The sequence below is a fragment of the Moschus berezovskii genome, chromosome 15, assembly GCF_049115385.1.
Source record: "Moschus berezovskii isolate FMDL1 chromosome 15, NW_MosBer_1.0, whole genome shotgun sequence".
NCBI lineage: Eukaryota > Metazoa > Chordata > Mammalia > Artiodactyla > Moschidae > Moschus > Moschus berezovskii.
This window is the reverse complement of record NC_142474.1, coordinates 53,393,002-53,410,970: the sequence shown is the minus strand read 5'-3', so window position 1 is coordinate 53,410,970 and position 17,969 is coordinate 53,393,002. Positions and strand designations below refer to the sequence as shown.

General features: G+C 39.1%; 1 protein-coding gene across 1 annotated transcript in view; it reads right to left on the bottom strand.

Moving 5' to 3' along the window:
- Positions 1-17,969, bottom strand: part of CUBN (cubilin) — a 271,996-nt gene that overhangs the window by 56,620 nt on the left and 197,407 nt on the right. Inside the window, exons 49-56 of the mRNA XM_055429374.2 lie at positions 17,026-17,197; positions 15,743-15,949; positions 15,043-15,192; positions 13,862-13,983; positions 13,084-13,309; positions 11,211-11,398; positions 7,342-7,498; positions 5,303-5,452 (exon numbers count right to left, since the gene is read on the bottom strand). Of these exons, the coding sequence (XP_055285349.2) occupies positions 5,303-5,452; positions 7,342-7,498; positions 11,211-11,398; positions 13,084-13,309; positions 13,862-13,983; positions 15,043-15,192; positions 15,743-15,949; positions 17,026-17,197 (1,372 nt within the window). The remainder of the gene's footprint in view (positions 1-5,302; positions 5,453-7,341; positions 7,499-11,210; positions 11,399-13,083; positions 13,310-13,861; positions 13,984-15,042; positions 15,193-15,742; positions 15,950-17,025; positions 17,198-17,969) is intronic.

Genomic DNA, 17,969 nt, shown 5'->3' with positions numbered 1-17,969 from the left:
GGTAAAGCTCTATCTAATGTCTTGAAATATAATTTTCATCACATTATTCTGGGCTTCATTACAGAGAGCAATGTTCAATTCTGGATTTCATCATGATTCCATGAACTTGGAGAGAACTGAAAGGACGCCAAGGATGAGTAATTCGGCAAATAATAGAAACTTGTGGAATTTAGATACAGACTTCGATTTTCTTTCAGAGTCATAGAGAGGCAGAGATTTAAGAGAAGACTAGAAATAGTGGGAAATCCTTTTTGTTGAAATAGTATAATATTATAGATATGCTAAAGTCTTCCCAGTTAAATAGCAGAGGGCTCTCGGGAGAGGGGTGTGAATTGGAGGCAGCGCTGAGTAGCTTCAGGCTGAACTCCTCAGTGGAGGACGATCCCCTGGGAAGGAGAAGCAGGTCCCGGTACAGAGATCAGCTTGGCAGAGTGTGAAGGTCAAGGTCTTATTATGGGACCTCACACAACTATACTGTCTCAGGTGGAGCTTGACCAATTTGCATAAAACATCAACAGGAACTATTTCAGAAGAACCATTGCTCAATGCTTTCTAAAGTAGTGAATTGTGAAATGGGCCTACTTTTTGATTTCTTGAGAAACAATTGTGGAAGTAAAGAAAAGAAGTGGTAAGTATCTGCATGATGCCACCCGGGGTGGATTCATGTCAATGTATGGCAAAACCAACCAATATAATATTGTAAAATAATTAGCCTCCAATAAATAAATAAATAAATAAATTTAGTTTGAACGGAAGGGAAATGTGAACTAAGGTAGAAAAAGTCACTTATCCTGCTTCTTGGGAAAAAAGGGCAAAAGGAAAAAAAATCTGAAACCAAATTTTCTCTTGTTTTTCCTTTTGGCTTTCTATTATGCATAGCTTGTAAACCAGAACTTATAAGTTAATGAAGGAAAGTTAAGGCAAATATTACATAGGATTTGCCAACTGGCTGCTCTGGAAGTCTAGCTCTGTTACTTGTGGGACCTTTGAGACCATCTCTGGAAGACAGAAAGCAGAAAACCTTTGCGCTGTTCTCCCCGTTTTCTGTGTCAAGGGATTATTCTCTATTCAGTTCTTATCAAGAGATACTCTGGATCTGAGAAAAACTGAGTTTAGAATTTGCCTCCGTCCGTTCCGTCGCTCAGTCGTGTCCGACTCTTTGCGATCCCGTGGACTGTAGCCTACCAGGTTTCTCCGTCCGTGGGATTCTCCAGGCAAGAATAACTGAAGTGGGTTACCGTTTCCTTCTCCAGGAGATCTTCCCGATCCAGGGATCGAACCCGGGTCTCCCGCACTGGAGGCAGACGCTTTAACCTCTGAGCCACCAGGAAGGCCCATTTGCCTAGACGTGGCATTTTTTTAGTTAAGAAAACCCCTCATTCTCGCCAAGGTGAATCAGTCATTATGCAATTTTAATGATAGAGAAACCAAGACACAGAAGGCAAAGGTTTGCCTTACTGCTGCTGCGTCACTTCAGTCGTGTCCGACTCTGTGTGACCCCATAGACGGAAGCCCACCAGACTCCCCCATCCCTGGGATTCTCCAGGCAAGAACACTGGAGTGGGTTGCCATTTCCTTCTCCAATGTGTGAAAGTGAAAAGTGAAAGTGAAGTCGCTCAGTCGTGTCCGACCCTTAGCGACCCCATGGACTGCAGCCTACCAGGCTCCTCCATCCATGGGATTTTCTAGGCAATAGTACTGGAGTGGCTTGCCATTGCCTTCTCCGAAGGTTTGCCTTAGGTTACCTCATCTGTGAAGTGTTTTTTTCTTCTATAAAGTTAAAAAAGAAAAAAGGCCTATAATCCTCCTGGCACCTTGGCTTGGCCATGGGAATAATGAGAAAAGAAAAATATACTTTTAGACTGTTCAGTATTTGGGAAAGTAAAATGAATATTTGATGACACCTGAGTCCAAAATAAGTGTAAACATTACAGGTTTCTCTCTCATACTTTCTCATATTTTGTCTGTTTTTGCTGTTTTCTTTTTGACCAAAGTAGCATTTTGAATTTGTCAAATTTCTATTTTTATTTCACAGTTTTGGAAGCCACTGTTAAGAATACCAAGAACCATTTTAGTCTTGAGGTAACTTTAAAAGTCTTGTAAGAGCTCAAAGAGAAATTTCTGCTATGACTTTTGACTTCCCTGAAATTTTTATAGTTCAGTAGTGATCGTATAGAAAAGTATGTAGTTCATAGAATGACTAGTATTGGAAATGTAAGAATAAGGAGAAAGAGAATCCTAGGCCAACATAAAATACCATAACATGCTTTCAGAGCAACTCATTTTAGTAGAAAGTAGGTCAGTGAACATTTGTAACCTCTCTGTAGGAAAAGCGTCAAAAAGCACTCAACTAGCCTGAAAGGTAAAATCTTTCCTAACCAGTTGTCAGTGTTTAGTAGACACAGCGTATGGACAAGGGTGTTTCCCTGTAGTAATTCATAGCCTGGAGTAGCTCATTTTTTCCTTGACAAATTCAACTTTTGTGTCAATGGACCACCAAAAAAAGCAGAAACAGAATGTTCATCTCCACCCAGTCAACACAGGCTCTGCTGGCTGCTTGCACTCAGAAATACTTTGGACAGAATCTTTCAGAAACGGTTCTATGACCTCTAGCAGCTAGGAAGATGAGTGTTCCTATAGACAGGCTCTGATTTTTCTTGAGAGCAATTCTTTCTCAGTTTTACCACAATATGCTGCACATGAATTCTTGAGGCTCATTTAGAAGGGGGTGGAAGGTTATTTTTACTGTAGCTAATGGATCTCTAACTTGCTGATGATATTCAATGAACTATGGTATGGATATGATTAAATGATAAGAATCTAATTATAAAGTAAATCTGATTAATGTTGCCCTTTTGGGGAATCATCATGATTCATTTAATCTAAGCCAGAAAATGACTCACTAAGCAGTTTGGAAATGCTGAGTATGTGTAACACTAGAAATGTCACAAGACATCATCATAAGGATATGATCTTACACAAAGAGTAATCTTTTCAACTGGGCAATTCTGAGCAAATCCATCAGTAAAGAAGAAATCACTGAATCTGGAAAAACCAAATATCTGTTCACAGATGACTCATGTTAAGGGTGTGTCTGAGATCCTGACTGGTGGCAGCAAAAAGATCCTGGTGGCAGCAAAAAGAACAAAACAATGGCCACTCTGGGATTTCCCTGGTGGTCCAGTCATTAAGACCCTGAGCTCCTAACACAGGGGGACCTGATTCTATCCCTGGTTGGGGAACTAGATTCCGCATGCTGCAGCTAAGACCCAGTGCAGCCAAATAAATAAATTTAAATAATAAATATTTTTTAAATGGCCACTCTGGTGAGTTATCATTCACAAGATACGTTTCTACAGGTATGATCTGACTTTCACAAGTACTATTTTATATTTTTGCAAAAATTACAGTGATTATCAGAAAGATTAAGTAGTTTGTACAAAGTCATTAGTAAGTGGCCATTCTGGCATTGAAACCCATCCTAAAATATTAAAATAGCCACCATCCCAGGTCAGGTAGTCCACAGTTAGCTCAGCCCTTTACCCTACCTGGTCAACTAAACTCAGGGAGTTTATATATAAATATAGGTTGCCTTCTAATCATATACATACCATTGGTTTTGGCAGTGCTGTGTGTGGCTCTTTCATATAGTATATTTGACAGGATCATCTTTTTTTAGTCTAAATTATTTTGCCTATGACATTCTCATGTTTATGGAATTTAATGAGATCAAATGCACATATAGGTGCACAATCCAAGCCACATGTTTCTCCCCATCTTATTAAAATAACTTTGTCTCAATTATAAAAATAATACAAAAGGTATAATGTATGGTGATGAATTGAATTAGACTTATCATGGTGATCATTTTGAAATATATATATTTATATATTACGTTGTACACCTGAAACCAATATAATGTTACATATTATACTTCAATTTTTAAAAAGTTTTTGATAGTTTTTAACTCTAAAAGAAAACGGAAAGGTATAAAGAAGGAAATAAATATCACCTATCAATCTATGACACCATAGTAACAACTTTTAAAGTACTACTTAATAGTCTTACAGATTTTATTCCCACACTTTATTTTAAATTAAAAAATTGGATCTTTTATATAAACTGCTTTACCATCCCCTAATATGAATACTTTAAAATCATGAACATCTTTTTATATTACTGGAATTTTGTGCTAGGAAATGCTGGGAAGATTCTATTTTACTTCTTAGTCCATTTTTACAGTGACAGACATCAATGCATACTTGGCATTTTCCAGCAAACACTTGTCAGAAACTACAATATGTAGAGATATAGGAAAACAAGGTCATAGAAAAAGGATCCAGTGAGAGAGGCTTTGTGTAATTTATCAACATATGAGTACTGACATGTCATTTTTATTTTTATGAGACATAAATTTTCGGGAGGCTGAATATTGTAGAACATTTTGCCAGATTTAACTTTACATGCCATGGGAGACCAACCCAAACAGAGCAAATTTTGGTTGGACAGATGAAGCTTGTCAAATGTACAAATTAATTGTGATTTAGAAATGAAAAGTTAATTTGTTAAAAATATTAAAATGACTGAGTGGTTGAAGGTGCCCATCTTTTCTCTGTGGTGTGATACCACCCAATTAAATATCAAGTTGCGTCAAATGTAGTTAGGACCCAACTCAAACCACAGCTCCAATGGCCCCTTTGCCAACAGTCAGGAGTAAGCCCAAAGGGGCGCTATGGTTAGCAGTTTCCCAATCCCTGTGGAACTGACGAGGGTGAAAAAGGAGAGGAAAGGGTATCTCACAGTTATATTTCATGGAACTAGATCACAGATATTTATTAATGTCAATAATTCGTTCACTCAACATTTATGGAGTACCTATTGATACTTTGACTCAGAGGTGAAGTTTCTGTGTGTGTGTGTGCGCGCGCACATGCTTGCACGCACACATGTGTATGACTGTGTGTAGGTACATGTACCTGTGTGGAATAAATACAAATGAATAAATTAGAAACCATGATTAACATGTAATAGATTTCAGACTTACTTTCTTTAGGCCATTTACGTGATGCTTGTGTTCTTAAAGCTCTTGCATTATTATTATTTTTTAACCTCTAGATGGAATATATAGGATGATATGTATGTTCTTCAAATACTGGATGGAATTTTCTTCAAGTTTACATCAACTCCACTCTCACATTTTTCATGTTTTCCTCAAATGGTGATTTTTAGACAATCTTGGCCTCTACTTATTGCTCATTCATTTATTTAGAACCAACTGTAATTTACATAAAAATAAACTTACCTTCCAGATGGAAAGACACCAAAGTCAAGAGGATCACGGACAGAGGACTGGCCTCTATGATGTAGGTGCAGTTCATGTTGTTGTCATATTGCTTTGGGTAGTTTGGAGAAACGATATAACCTGAAGGGCTAGTGAAATTTCTCCCACATCCTACATGGGAAGAAAAAGGTATTTTCAGAACATTTGTTCTCCCAGACAGTAACTCTTCATCAGTGAGGAAAGCCTCAACTTTCCTAAGCTCTCTAGAACCAGGGTCCCCAACCTCTGCGATCTACCACCTAATGATCTGAGGTGGAGCTGATGTAATAATAATAGTAATAAAGTGCACAATAAATTTAATGCGCTTTAATCATCGGAGAAGGCAATGGCAAGCCACTCCAGTACTCTTGACTAGAAAATCCCATGGACGGAGGAGCCTGGTAGGCTGCAGTCCATGGGGTCGCTAAGGGTCGGACACGACTGAGCGACTTCACTTTTAATTTTCACTTTCACACACTGGAGAAGGAAATGGCAACCCACTCCAGTGTTCTTGCCTGGAGAATCCCAGGGACAGGGGAGCCTGGTGGGCTTCCGTCTATGGGGTCACACAGAGTCGGACATGACTGAAGTGACTTAGCAGCAGCAATCATCCCAAAACCATCCCTCACGCCAATCCATGGAAAAACTGTCTTCCATGAAACTGGTCCCTGATGCCAAAAAGGTTGGGGACTGCTGCTCTAAAGATATATTCTCTGAGACATTCCAAATGGAAGCAATGGTAACTAAAAGAATGGAGCTCTGATTTAAAAATAAGTATGCATGCAAGATTAGAACAATATATTTTTTAGAAAATGTTGCAGAATTTTGGGCTAAGTAGAAAATTTCCCACACATCCACTGCAACTCTCACAATTTTAAGATAGTAAAGGATAACTTAGCAAAGATTGAAGAGGATTCATGTAGCTAAAGGAATAAAACTGATGAGAAGTGATCAATGCCGGATCAGTACACTGAAGTTTTTAAGTACTGTATTATATTATAGAAAAACATGTTCTTCTCATTACCATTGTAATACGACTGTAAAAATAATACCTGCTTTATAAAATGGTTGAATTTACTAATCCCAACTCTTTAACAATTTCTCACATGATTCCCTGGTGTTAGAAATAAAAAGAACTACCTTTTATTTTTAATAAATAAAATGACATTTATTTTTCTATAACCACTAACTAGTTAATCCACACACTCCCTATCTAACATAGACAGAAAACATCAGTATTCTTTTAAACTGTTAAACACACACACATACACAAATACAATGAACCAAGTAAAGGCCTAAAATCAGGTCTGGGGTGCCTTTCATTAATTCCCTTACACCACCCTCTTATTCATGTCTGGATACTTGTTCACTGTGTTATTTCCTCCAGTTCCTTTCATCAGACTTCTTCCTAAACAATGGTTTGTAAATAGTGGCTACCTGATTTAATTCAGTCAATAATCATATGCACCACTGTGTCTCAGTCTTGAAAACTCCATGCCTCACTATTCTACCTGGTAGGAGTAGCCATCAGAGAAGGAAGAGAAAACCTTAGGAAGGTGACTGTCAAGGTTGACTGAACATGAGAATCATCTGGGTGAGAAACTAAAACATGTAAGTCCTTGGCCAGGGAAATTCTGAATTCAGACAAACTTGGGGTGAAGCCCGTGTTTTTACAGCCCCAAGTGAGTCCCATGCAGACAGGTAAGTGCTGCAAGCCAGACACGCTGATTGGCTACTAATGAGGCCTCCTGGACTTTGGCTCAATTCCTGCCTCACTGCAGATTTCAGGGTCCATTTATGACATTCACCAGTGTCACTCAGGCCTTCTACATCATTTCTTTAGTGAGCTACGGGTGAATTCGGTTCCATTCTCAATGAACTGGAAGGAAGGGTGCACTCTTGGGATCAGGTGACTGATTCACTCAAGCCCTTCCCCAGGGTTCTAAGCAACCATGGAGCAGACCAGGTCTGCCCATGGCAGCCACGCCCTTTCAAGGACCCCCTCATTCTGTACTACTTACGGCTCACGAAGGAAGCAGAGAAGCCCTGAGCTGGGGCCTCCTGAGACTGGAACACAGCAGTGAAGACGTTTCTGGGCGTGGTGATGGGCCCCGGGGCCATGTTCCCGCAGCTTGTGGCTAACAGGGTCTGGCTGGACTCCTGAGTGTCCGCCCACACCTAACAGAGCCAGAAACAGGACTTAATGCCCCAGGCTTTTCCTGGTCAATGGTTAAATGTGCTCAGGCTGGAACACAACGGGCACTCAGATGTATAGAGACCAAAACATAATGATAAATAAAACAGATGCGTATCTACAGTATTTTCTTTTGCGAACCATTTAAGCTGTTTTTTGTTTTTTTTTTAATAGCACAGCCCATTCTTGACTCTTCCAAGGAGACTGTGCTCATTTTTGTGTAGCTAGGCCATTTCCTCTTGCCTTCTCCTAGTTGACCTGATCTAACTGAACTTGCCCAACCCCCAACTAAGGATTACCTAGCCCAAGAAGGCAAGAAGGGCATTGGGTTTGGATTGGTCTTACTTGACTACTCAACATTTCCTTCACATTGAATTACTCATTCTTATCACTTGCAGGAAAGTTCCTTGAACAACGCCAAAACACATCAAGCCGTTATAGACATTTCTATTAGCAAATTGGCCCAGAAGAAGTGTGAGGGAGACCAAAGCAGAGCACAGATTTACTATCAGCTCTTCAAGGTCATATCATTTAAAGTGATTTTCAAACACTGCATATCCTGCTGTTAGTCAGCTTACTGAAGTCAGATTATATTTGCCATGTATGAGATATGGGAGGTGCATGGGGCTGGAACTACTGAGAATAAGAGTGAGGATATTCTGCCAAATATCTAAGATCAAAATAAGCATCAGGAAAGAAATGTACACCCACATTTTTCCTAACATCCCCTTTATGTCCTCCCACTCCCTGCCCTTAACTATCCAGGGAAACACTATACAGAAGTTTTCTATCCACATTTGTCCTGTGTGTATTTTTAATTCTGTAAAATTATACACATGATTTACCGAGAGATCTGCATATACTCTTTTTTTTTGCATATATTCTTTTTTACAAACATCATGGAAAAAGCAAAATGATCAGAGCTAAAACTTTTATGAAAGCATCTCAACTTCTTCAATAAGGAACTTCAAGAATCCTCAAAGGCTTATGCTTTCCTGAAGTCATTAATTATGGATCTGACATCTTTACCTTTTGGCCCAGAACATAGGTGTTATCATGATAATAATGGTAAGGAGTTATTAAATATTCATTGCTGCTGTATCAATCAAGATCTCATTTCACTGGCTCTATGACCTAGAACTCTTAAATATTAGATATACAAACTGTTACAAAACTGGCAAAAACTTTCTGACTTTTCTTAAGGTTTGTACAATTCAGCCTTTCTGACTTTTCTTAAGGTTTGTACAATTCAGCCTGGCTGCATGTGATATTTTATCACTCAAGTGATTTTTTTTTAAAAATTATGTTTATTGAGTACCTAAGTACTATTGCCTAGAAAATCCCATGGATGGAGGAGCCTGGTAGGCTGCAGTCCGTGGGGTCGCTAAGGGTCGGACACGACTGAGCGACTTCACTTTCACTTTTCACTTTCCACTTTCACACATTGGAGAAGGAAATGGCAACCCACTCCAGTGTTCTTGCCTGGAGAATCCCAGCGACGGGGGAGCCTGGTGGGCTTCTGTCTATGGGGTCACACAGAGTCGGACACGACTAAAGTGACTTAGCAGCAGCAGCAGCAGCAGCAAGATTCACATGCAGTTGTAAGACATAGAGGAATCACTGGTACACATTTCCCAGTTTGCTCTAATACTGACATCTCGTAAAACTATAATTAATATCATAACCAGGAGGTGGACTTGATACAGTCCACCTATCTTTCTCAATTTCCCAGTGTCACTTGTATTCATACATGTGTGTATATACATTTGGTTATACACCAGTTTAGAGAGTAAGTCCCCTACACACAAACCTTCAAGTTGTGAACTTTTAAAGAAACGAACGTGTATTCACATGTCCAACCACATAACTCAGTTCACATGTCCTGTATAAACTGTCATGTGCCTGTATCCTTTACAAGTGGTTGTGCTTTTGTGTATTTTACTGTACAGTACTATATAGAGTACAGTAGTGCAGTATCTTTATTTCAAGTCCAGGATATCCAGAAGCAAGCATAATAGCAGCGGTGATGTAGCTGGTACTATTGTACTTTTCAAGGTACTGTACTGTAAGATTCAGTTCAGTTCAGTTCAGTTACTCAGTTACGTCCGACTCTTTGCAACCCCATGGACTGCAGCACACCAAGCCTCCATGTCCATCACCAGCTCCCGGAGCTTACCCAAACTCATGTCCATTGAGTCGGTGATGCCATCCAACCATCTCATCCTCTGTCGTCCCCTTCTCCTCCTGCCCTCAATCTTTCCCAGCCTCAGGGTCTTTTCAAATGAGTCAGCTCTTCGCATGAGGTGGCCAAAGTATTGGAGCTTCCGCTTCAACATCAGTCCTTCCAATGAACACTCAGGACTAATCTCCTTTCAGATAGACTGGTTGGATATCCTTGCAGTCCAAGGGACTCTCAAGAGTCGTCTCCAACACCACAGTTCAAAAGCATCAATTCTTCAGCACTCAGCTTTCTTTATAGTCCAACTCTCACATCCATACATGACAACTGGAAAAACCATAGCCTTGACTAGATGGACCTTTGTTGGCAAAGTAATGTCTCTGCTTTAAAGATGTTTAATTTTTGTGTTTGTTTTTTATGTACTATTTGTGTAAAAAGTATTATAAACCTAATACATGACAGTACTATATAACCAATTGTATTAGCTGGGTACCTAGGCTGACTGTTGGACTAATGAAGAAATTCTTCGGAGCTCAACTTCCTTTATGGTCCAATGAGCATCAAAAAATTGATGCTTTTGAACTGTGGTCCTGGAGAAGACTCTTGAGAGTCCCTTGGACTGCAAGGACATCAAACCAGTCTATCCTAAAAGAAATCAGTCTTGAATATTCATTGGAAGGATGAATATTCATTGGAAGGATGATGCTGAAGTTGAAGCTCCAATACTGTGGCCACCTGATGTGAAGAACTGACTCACTGGAAAAGACCCTGATGCTGGGACAGATTGAAGACAGGAGGAGAAGGGATGACAGAGGATGAGATGGCTGGATGGCATCACCGAGTCGATGGACATGAGCTTGAGTAAGCTCCAGGAGTTGGTAATGGATAGGAAGCCTGGCGTGCTGCAGTTCATGGGGTTGTGAGAAGTCGAACACGACCGAGTGACTGAACTGAACTGTACTGAATGAACAAACTGGACCTATAAACACACTCTTCGGATGGAACTCATTCATACATAGAGGACTTACTGTACCATCACCTTCAAGATATCGAGCAGCTCCAACTCCAAGGCTCACCGAGCTGCCACTTCTACTCATTGAGTAGTTTTTATATTCCAAGTGTTGAGTACTATTTATGTTATTGTATCATATCACCACTAATGCTAAAAACATTCCTACTAAAGTAGGAATTATTCTCTTTGTTTTACAGTTGAGTGATTTAAAGCCTAAATGTTTAATTGGCTCGGAGAGGAACATACAGGCAGTAAATGCAAAGAAGGTGGAGTACAGGTCAATGTTCTTTCCACTAAAAGGTGTACAGGCCCTCAGAGACAGAACATACAAGATGCAAAAAAGCATTTTTTAAACTCCCAGTGGTTGAGGTTTCTCACTTTTTCATTCAAGAAATCCAAGCAGTGAAATTGTCCTTCTACTTTGAGAGCAATGAGTCATTTCTAGTCTAAACGTTTACGTTCCTGAAACCAACTTGTCTCCAATTAAATACACAAGCACACTGACCTTCACAAAGCTGTTCTGACACTGTCCATCCCCACTGGGGATGAGGAAGTTGTTGTCAAAGCTGATCTCCAAGTGTTTACTTTGGTGTGTAATGACTGTCCAGGAACATCTGCTGTTCTCAGGAAAATTCTGAGGCCAGTGAGGGGATCTGATTGTACCATTGTTCGAATGAAGTACTCCACCACAGCCTGAAAAATTGTCATGGAAAAAGTCATCACCTTGTGAAGAATATAACAATTTTGGTAAACCCAAGGCTTCTGGAGAAGACACATTTCTAAATGAGATTTCAGTGTGTCTCTCCATATATATGAGTCTCTGACCGTCAGGGCAGGTCCACAGCAAGGACTCTCAGCAAATGTAAGGTCAGTGAAGTCACAGGAAACTTCAGTTGTTACTGTTTTGTTACCCCTGTACTGAACTCACCTGATCCCATTAATCCATGCCAAAAAGAGAACAGACTTCCACTCTGTCATCAAACAAGAGCAATAATTTTTACTCCCTTTGAGGCTCTGGTGTATTAATATTTGTGGACCAACAATCTCAAGCTTTGTTTTTCACTGCCACTAACACATGAGAGTGCAAGTCTACACTCATTTGTAATTTTACTCTAACATACATACATAACAAGTAATTTTAATCTAACATAAACAGGAGAAAATGATTTTGAGGAGGGGAAAACTTTCCATTAAGCAACCTGGTTCATTCACACTGAAATGCCAATGAATGAAAATTAAATTATAGGGATTAAAAGGAAGAAAAATCCAGAATTATTTTGTAATATTAAAATATGTTCTTAAGAGACAACAAAAAAAAATATGTGAACTTAAAATGAAGTTAGAGTTTTCTTTGTATCTTTTGCTTTTAAACCCTTGAGAAACTTGGGGTTCATCTCAAACACCCTTCCAAGTCCAACAGCAACCAGTGGGTTACTGAGGGACAATTTGAATCAAAGCTCTTTTCCACAAAGAGCTTCCTAATCACTCCCTGACTCTTCTAGAAATAACTGTCCTCTATGATATTGCAAGGCTATGCTGGGACCCTATCAAAAGTATCCAATGCAAGTCTTACATTTTCTGGGGATTTCCATGAAGTTTATAGTTTGCAGCTACAACAATCAATCCTTTGAAACCAGATCTGTTATGTTTTGCCCTGTACAGAGCATTCATTCTAAATCACAAATGTTATCTTGTCACTTTGCTGCTCAAAACTCAACTAGCTCCCCATTGCCTGAGGGGTAATTCAGAAGCCAAGGCTCTTCAGGATGTGGTGGTGGTGGTTTAGTCTCTAAGTTGCATCCGACTCTTGCGACCCCAGAGACTGTAGCCCACCAGGCTCCTCTGTCCATGGGATTCTCCAAGTAAGAATAGTGGAGTGGGTTGCCATTTCCTTTTCCAGGAGATCTTCAGGACGTGGATGACTGCTTTTCCTGCCCTCAACTCACCAGTCTGCATCCTGCCTCCAAGCTCAAAACACCTTAAACTACTTGTGATTCCAGCACATATTTTCTATTACTTGTGATTCCCAAGCTGTGCCGTGACCTTTTGCCTATGGAATTAAAATGGTGGAAGTATTAAAATCAAAGTTTCTGGGCTCTGCTGTCTTTACTTAAACTCAAGTCTTCTGATTATCAGCTACATGACTTGGGCAGATTATCAACCCATTTATCCTGCTTATACCCATGCAAGTGGAGAAAATGTGGATCGATAGTGTGTCTTCCTTAGAACGTTGTTACATGAGATGGCATATGTAGTGTAAAAATTTAGAATTGAGTCTGACAGAGTAGGTACAAAATATAGACTTGTTGGATTAGTTAGTAAATTTTAAAACTACATTGATGATAAAAGACAGTAAATGCAGACAGTATTTCTTTTACCTAAAGTCTCTGAGCTCCATGTAGCATAAAATCCACCATGTTGTATAGAATGGTCTGTATTAAAAATCACCACCAGCTGGTTGGAACCTGACTGGATCGTCCCTGGGTTGAAAATTCCACAGTAGTGTCCTATGATGGGTGATCCAGGGGAACCACCGTTCCTCACAGTGACAGAGTCCCAGGCACAGTTTTCATGGGCTTCAATGTCAAAATTACTGAATGTCAGCTGCAGGAGAAAAGAGAAGAAATGAGAAAACACTCTGAGTTGTAAATGAGCCTGTCTACGTAGAGTTAGACTGAAGTCCTCTGCATCCTTTCATTCTAATATATATAATTTTGTATTTACATATCTTATTTAATTCTCCTTGCCCTTCTCTACTTTTTCTTATTGAAGTTTCTCTGGGAAATTTTGAGAGTGAATATTTCTCCCAGAATGGGAGTCATTAGGGTCATATTCAGTCCCCTGGACTGGGATGGCAACTTATATCAAGAACATGAAAGCATCTCTATTCCAGATGGAGAATGGTCTTCTATAGAGAGCTTCTCCTGTGCTTGAAAAAGAATGGAATATATTTCATCCTACATTAATTATAAATGCGTAGATGCCAATGTATGTACTCCAATCAGAGAATTTTAGGGAGAAGATGATTTGATGGCAGGATTAAAGCCTATTCTAATCACTTGCTTATTAAAAATAACTCTGTCTCCACCCAGGACACAGTACTTTTCTTGTGCATTTTCAGAAGTATCAATATTTCACCCAATCGTCAATACTCACATTGATGGTGTGGCCTTGTGGGGCTTCCAACAGCCAAGAACAGTGGGTCAAGCTGTCGTATGCAGATGGATAGTTGGGACTTGAGATCACTCCACTGTCACCTATCTGTATTCCACCACAGTCTGAAATTAGATTTGCAAACTTCTCAATAAGATAGGAAAAAACCCACAAAATTCTGTTAAGCCAAAGTAAATACTACTTACAGCCATCACACTTTATGATTTTTAAAAAAGGGCATTAAATGGATAAATAGATGAAATTAGATGAAAGCAAAGTAAAACTGAAAGTAAAAAGATGGACGATTAGAAATAAACAGAATCTTATATAGTGTTAATTAAATGGAATCACATAATGAAGGTGGGCTCAAGTTTGATACAAAGGAGAAGGAAGACTGTATGAACCAAAAATGGCAAAAACTTGGATAAGCATAGAATAAACGCAATAAATGCACCTGACAATAAATGCACTAGGGACAACGTAAAGAACAATGGCTTTCTTGAAAAAACTTGGCCCATGAAAACACATGTAAGCTTGAAGAATATGACCAGTACCATAACTAAACATTTTGTCATTTGACAATAAACACATGTACTGTAGTCAGCTATCAAAGTGTACATGAGCACAGAAAGTTGAAAAATTTTCTAATTTACAAAAATACATTTTGAAAGCATAGTATGGTATGATGTTCCACAGAAATAATGCTTCCAGATGTCTGATGCTTTTCTGTCAGTCTGATGAAGAAGAACCAATTGGCAACCTGGTTGACTGAGTGGATAAGAAATCTCACTCCTTTCCCCAGTCAACTGTTTGCTTATAAGAACTGGCTATATTGCCAGCACTGGAGAATTACACGTGCCCTTGAAAAGAATGTGTACTCCACTGTTGTTGCTGGAAGTGTTCTGTAGATGTCAGGTTAAGTTGGTTGTTCAGGCCTTATATATCCTTGCTAGTTTTCTGTTTAATTGTTATACCAATTAAAATATTATTTTGAGTTGTCTGAAAAAAAAAGAACTGGGTAGAAAGTATAAATAAAAATGTCTGATTGACATTACCAACAAAAACAACAAATAAACCTTGAAATAAATCTAACAAAATACATGTGAGATCTTTCTGGAAAATATCATTTTAAAATTTATGTATTGTTTTATCACTGGAGTTGGAGAGCTTATCATCAGTCTTACCTGTAAAGGAATACTGTGCATGGAATCCAACATGTTCTACACGCTCATTGGTGACAAAGTGTATCCATACCTCTGGATAAGGTATAACCAATGGCATTCTAGGTTTTGAAGATCCACAAAGTCTCCATATCAGAAGCCCATCGGCATTACCTGAGCAGAACAAGACACCGAGTGTCATTTATATAACTTTTGAAAAATATATTTAACAAATTCAATCAGAATAAATAATAATAAAAACATTTCAAGCTATTCACTGATGCACATTCAAATTCTGGTTTAGTAGCAGACATTTCACAAATCCTCTTTCTGTCTTTCTCAACTACAAAGGAAAGAGTGCCTCAAACAAGGTGAAAAATAATGCTTTTTTCGGTATGGATCTCTTTATCCTAGGCACCATTTTGTTCCAATTCATGTTTTCATAATTATTTCTTAGCATATATTTAAACAAAGAAACAATTGGTAAAAACTTAAAAACCTAGGGTCTAGCTGTCAACACTGATCCATCTCATTCTGTTTATGGGAGATATTGTCCTCAGCTGGACACATGCAGAATGATGGTTTTGTCTGAACAGTGTTCTTCTGGACCTTACATATGTACACTACAGTTCTCGACTCCCTTCACTGGGAGGTCACTGGACTCCAGGCAAAAGGCGAAAGTTGTAGATATGAATGGGAGAACGTGTTCCTTGATTGGACTCACCCACTCGGAACTCAAGGACATCAGATTGACAGTCTTGGTGAGTTTCTAGATAAAAGTCCTCAAAATGAATGTAAATGGAGGAGTTGCCCTGATTAGGGTTGCTGAGCATCCATTCACAGTTTAGGTTTCTTGAATAATTACTGACTCCGTCATAGCCAGGAGAAGTAAAGTTTCCTTCAGGGAAACTTGTAAGGGACCCACCGCACACTGAGGAAACAGAAGGCAACAAAGACTAGTTGTCAGACTCACGCCATAGGCGAAGACGCACATGCGACAGAAAAAAATAACTATAATAACCACTGAAGTCTTTCTTTTTATTGCTTTGTTTTTCCAGATGAAGTCAGGGTTGTGGGCAAAGGGCTCGCTCATCACACCAACTACAGAAGTTGTTTCTGTGAGTTTAGAAAGAAAGATGCACAGAAATAAGCAATTCCTTTATTTCCCTGAAGGTGTAGATTAGGTGAGTGAGGTCTGGCTAAGTCAGTATCTTCTAATATGAGCCCACTGTTCACTAATATTTCATTTAAAGCAGTATCCAAATATAATGGTGGCCCTGATGGCTTCTGATTAGGAATCCTCCAATTGACCTGAGAATTTATTTGAATAAAACAGATAATATTTAACACTGGCATTGCAATGAATTTGCTCCTTTTCAAGAGGAATGAATACTCTTTGTATTAATGAAATAAAGTTGTTTTTTTTTTTAAATTCAATTCCACTCTTCCTAAAGTTTAAAGTTCTTAGATAATAACACCAATCCAGAAAGTAGGAGGATATTTACAGTAGAAAGGCCATTATCTTGCTTAATTTTAAATATCCCATATCATATGTGAACCCCACATTCATGTATGCTGGAAGTCTATATCTGGATAGATGGCACAATCTGTCTTCAGTTGCATTAATTACCCTCTGGGAGTAAGCTACCTTCCAAGAGATCTCTGTCCTTTTTCAGGATAGAGACCTGACCAAGGGCTGTGGGACTGGCAATCATCTATAATGGTGACACTGCATGGGACTCAGCTAGAAGCTCTTCAACAGCATTTTTTTTAACTTTTCTAATTCACAATAGTAGTTTTCTTTCCAAAACGATAAGTTTTTGTTTTCTGTTTTTGGGCTTTTTGGTTGGGTTTTTCTATCTGGTTATGTTTGTCTTTCATGGAAAATTCTAGGTGTAACCTTGATCTCTGAGGGGAACACGGATGACTCTGCTGCTGTTGGCAGCAGTTGCAGGGCACTTGCCATGTAGACTGTAACACAGGTGTATTCACAGCAGCTGCTATTACCTGCATCTTCACTGGATGTGTAGGTAGCAGTGAAGCCGCCGTATGGCCTGGACCCGTCCGTGAAATAAACGACCTTCATTGTATTTCCTGAAGATTCGATCTCATTGCTGCCATTCACACTACTGCACAGTTTCTCCAGCTGGGGTGAGTTACTTCTAATGCCGTTAAATACCTGTTGAAAAAAACAGTTTAACCGTTAGACATAGCCCATCTTACTGAGTATTTCCTAGGAGTTTATGTTCCCAGCCTAGACATGCTTCCTTCTAAGGAAACTCTGAACTAAAATAAATTATTTCACAATATGGGCACTTGACCCAGGGTCACAAGCCACTGCATCACCCACAGCGCATTTTGTGCCCTCAGGGTCATTGCACAAAAATGGAAGCATTGCAGTCATGCCCTCCTGCCACATAGTGACAAACAAAAAACTGCTGTGCTCTTTGCAGCTGGAAACTGTGTTCAAAATGTAAAGCAGCTATGCTAACAAGCTTACGTCTTAGTTCACAGAGTTCACTGGGGAGCAGTTTTTCTTAGCAATGCATCAGGACCTTTGACATTGGGAAACAGGGTTTAAGCATTAGTCTCTGATGAACTGAAGTACAGAAGAAATCAAATATTTTTAAATGCCTTGAAAAGTGATTTTAAAAAATCAATCTCAATATAATAGTTCTTTCCTAATTACTTATGCATTCAAAGCTTCAACTTTCTTACAAGTTTAAACTTTTAAAAATGTATTTGAGTATTGTGGACCCTAAAACATAAATCACAGCAGGATCCTCCATGACCCACTTCCCAGAATATTGGAAATAAAAGCAAAAATAAACAAATGGGACCTAATTAAAATCAAAAGCTTCTGCACAGTAAAGGAAACTATAAGCAAGGTGAAAAGACAGCCTTCAGAATGGGAGAAAATAATAGCAAATGAAGCAACTGATGAAGGATTA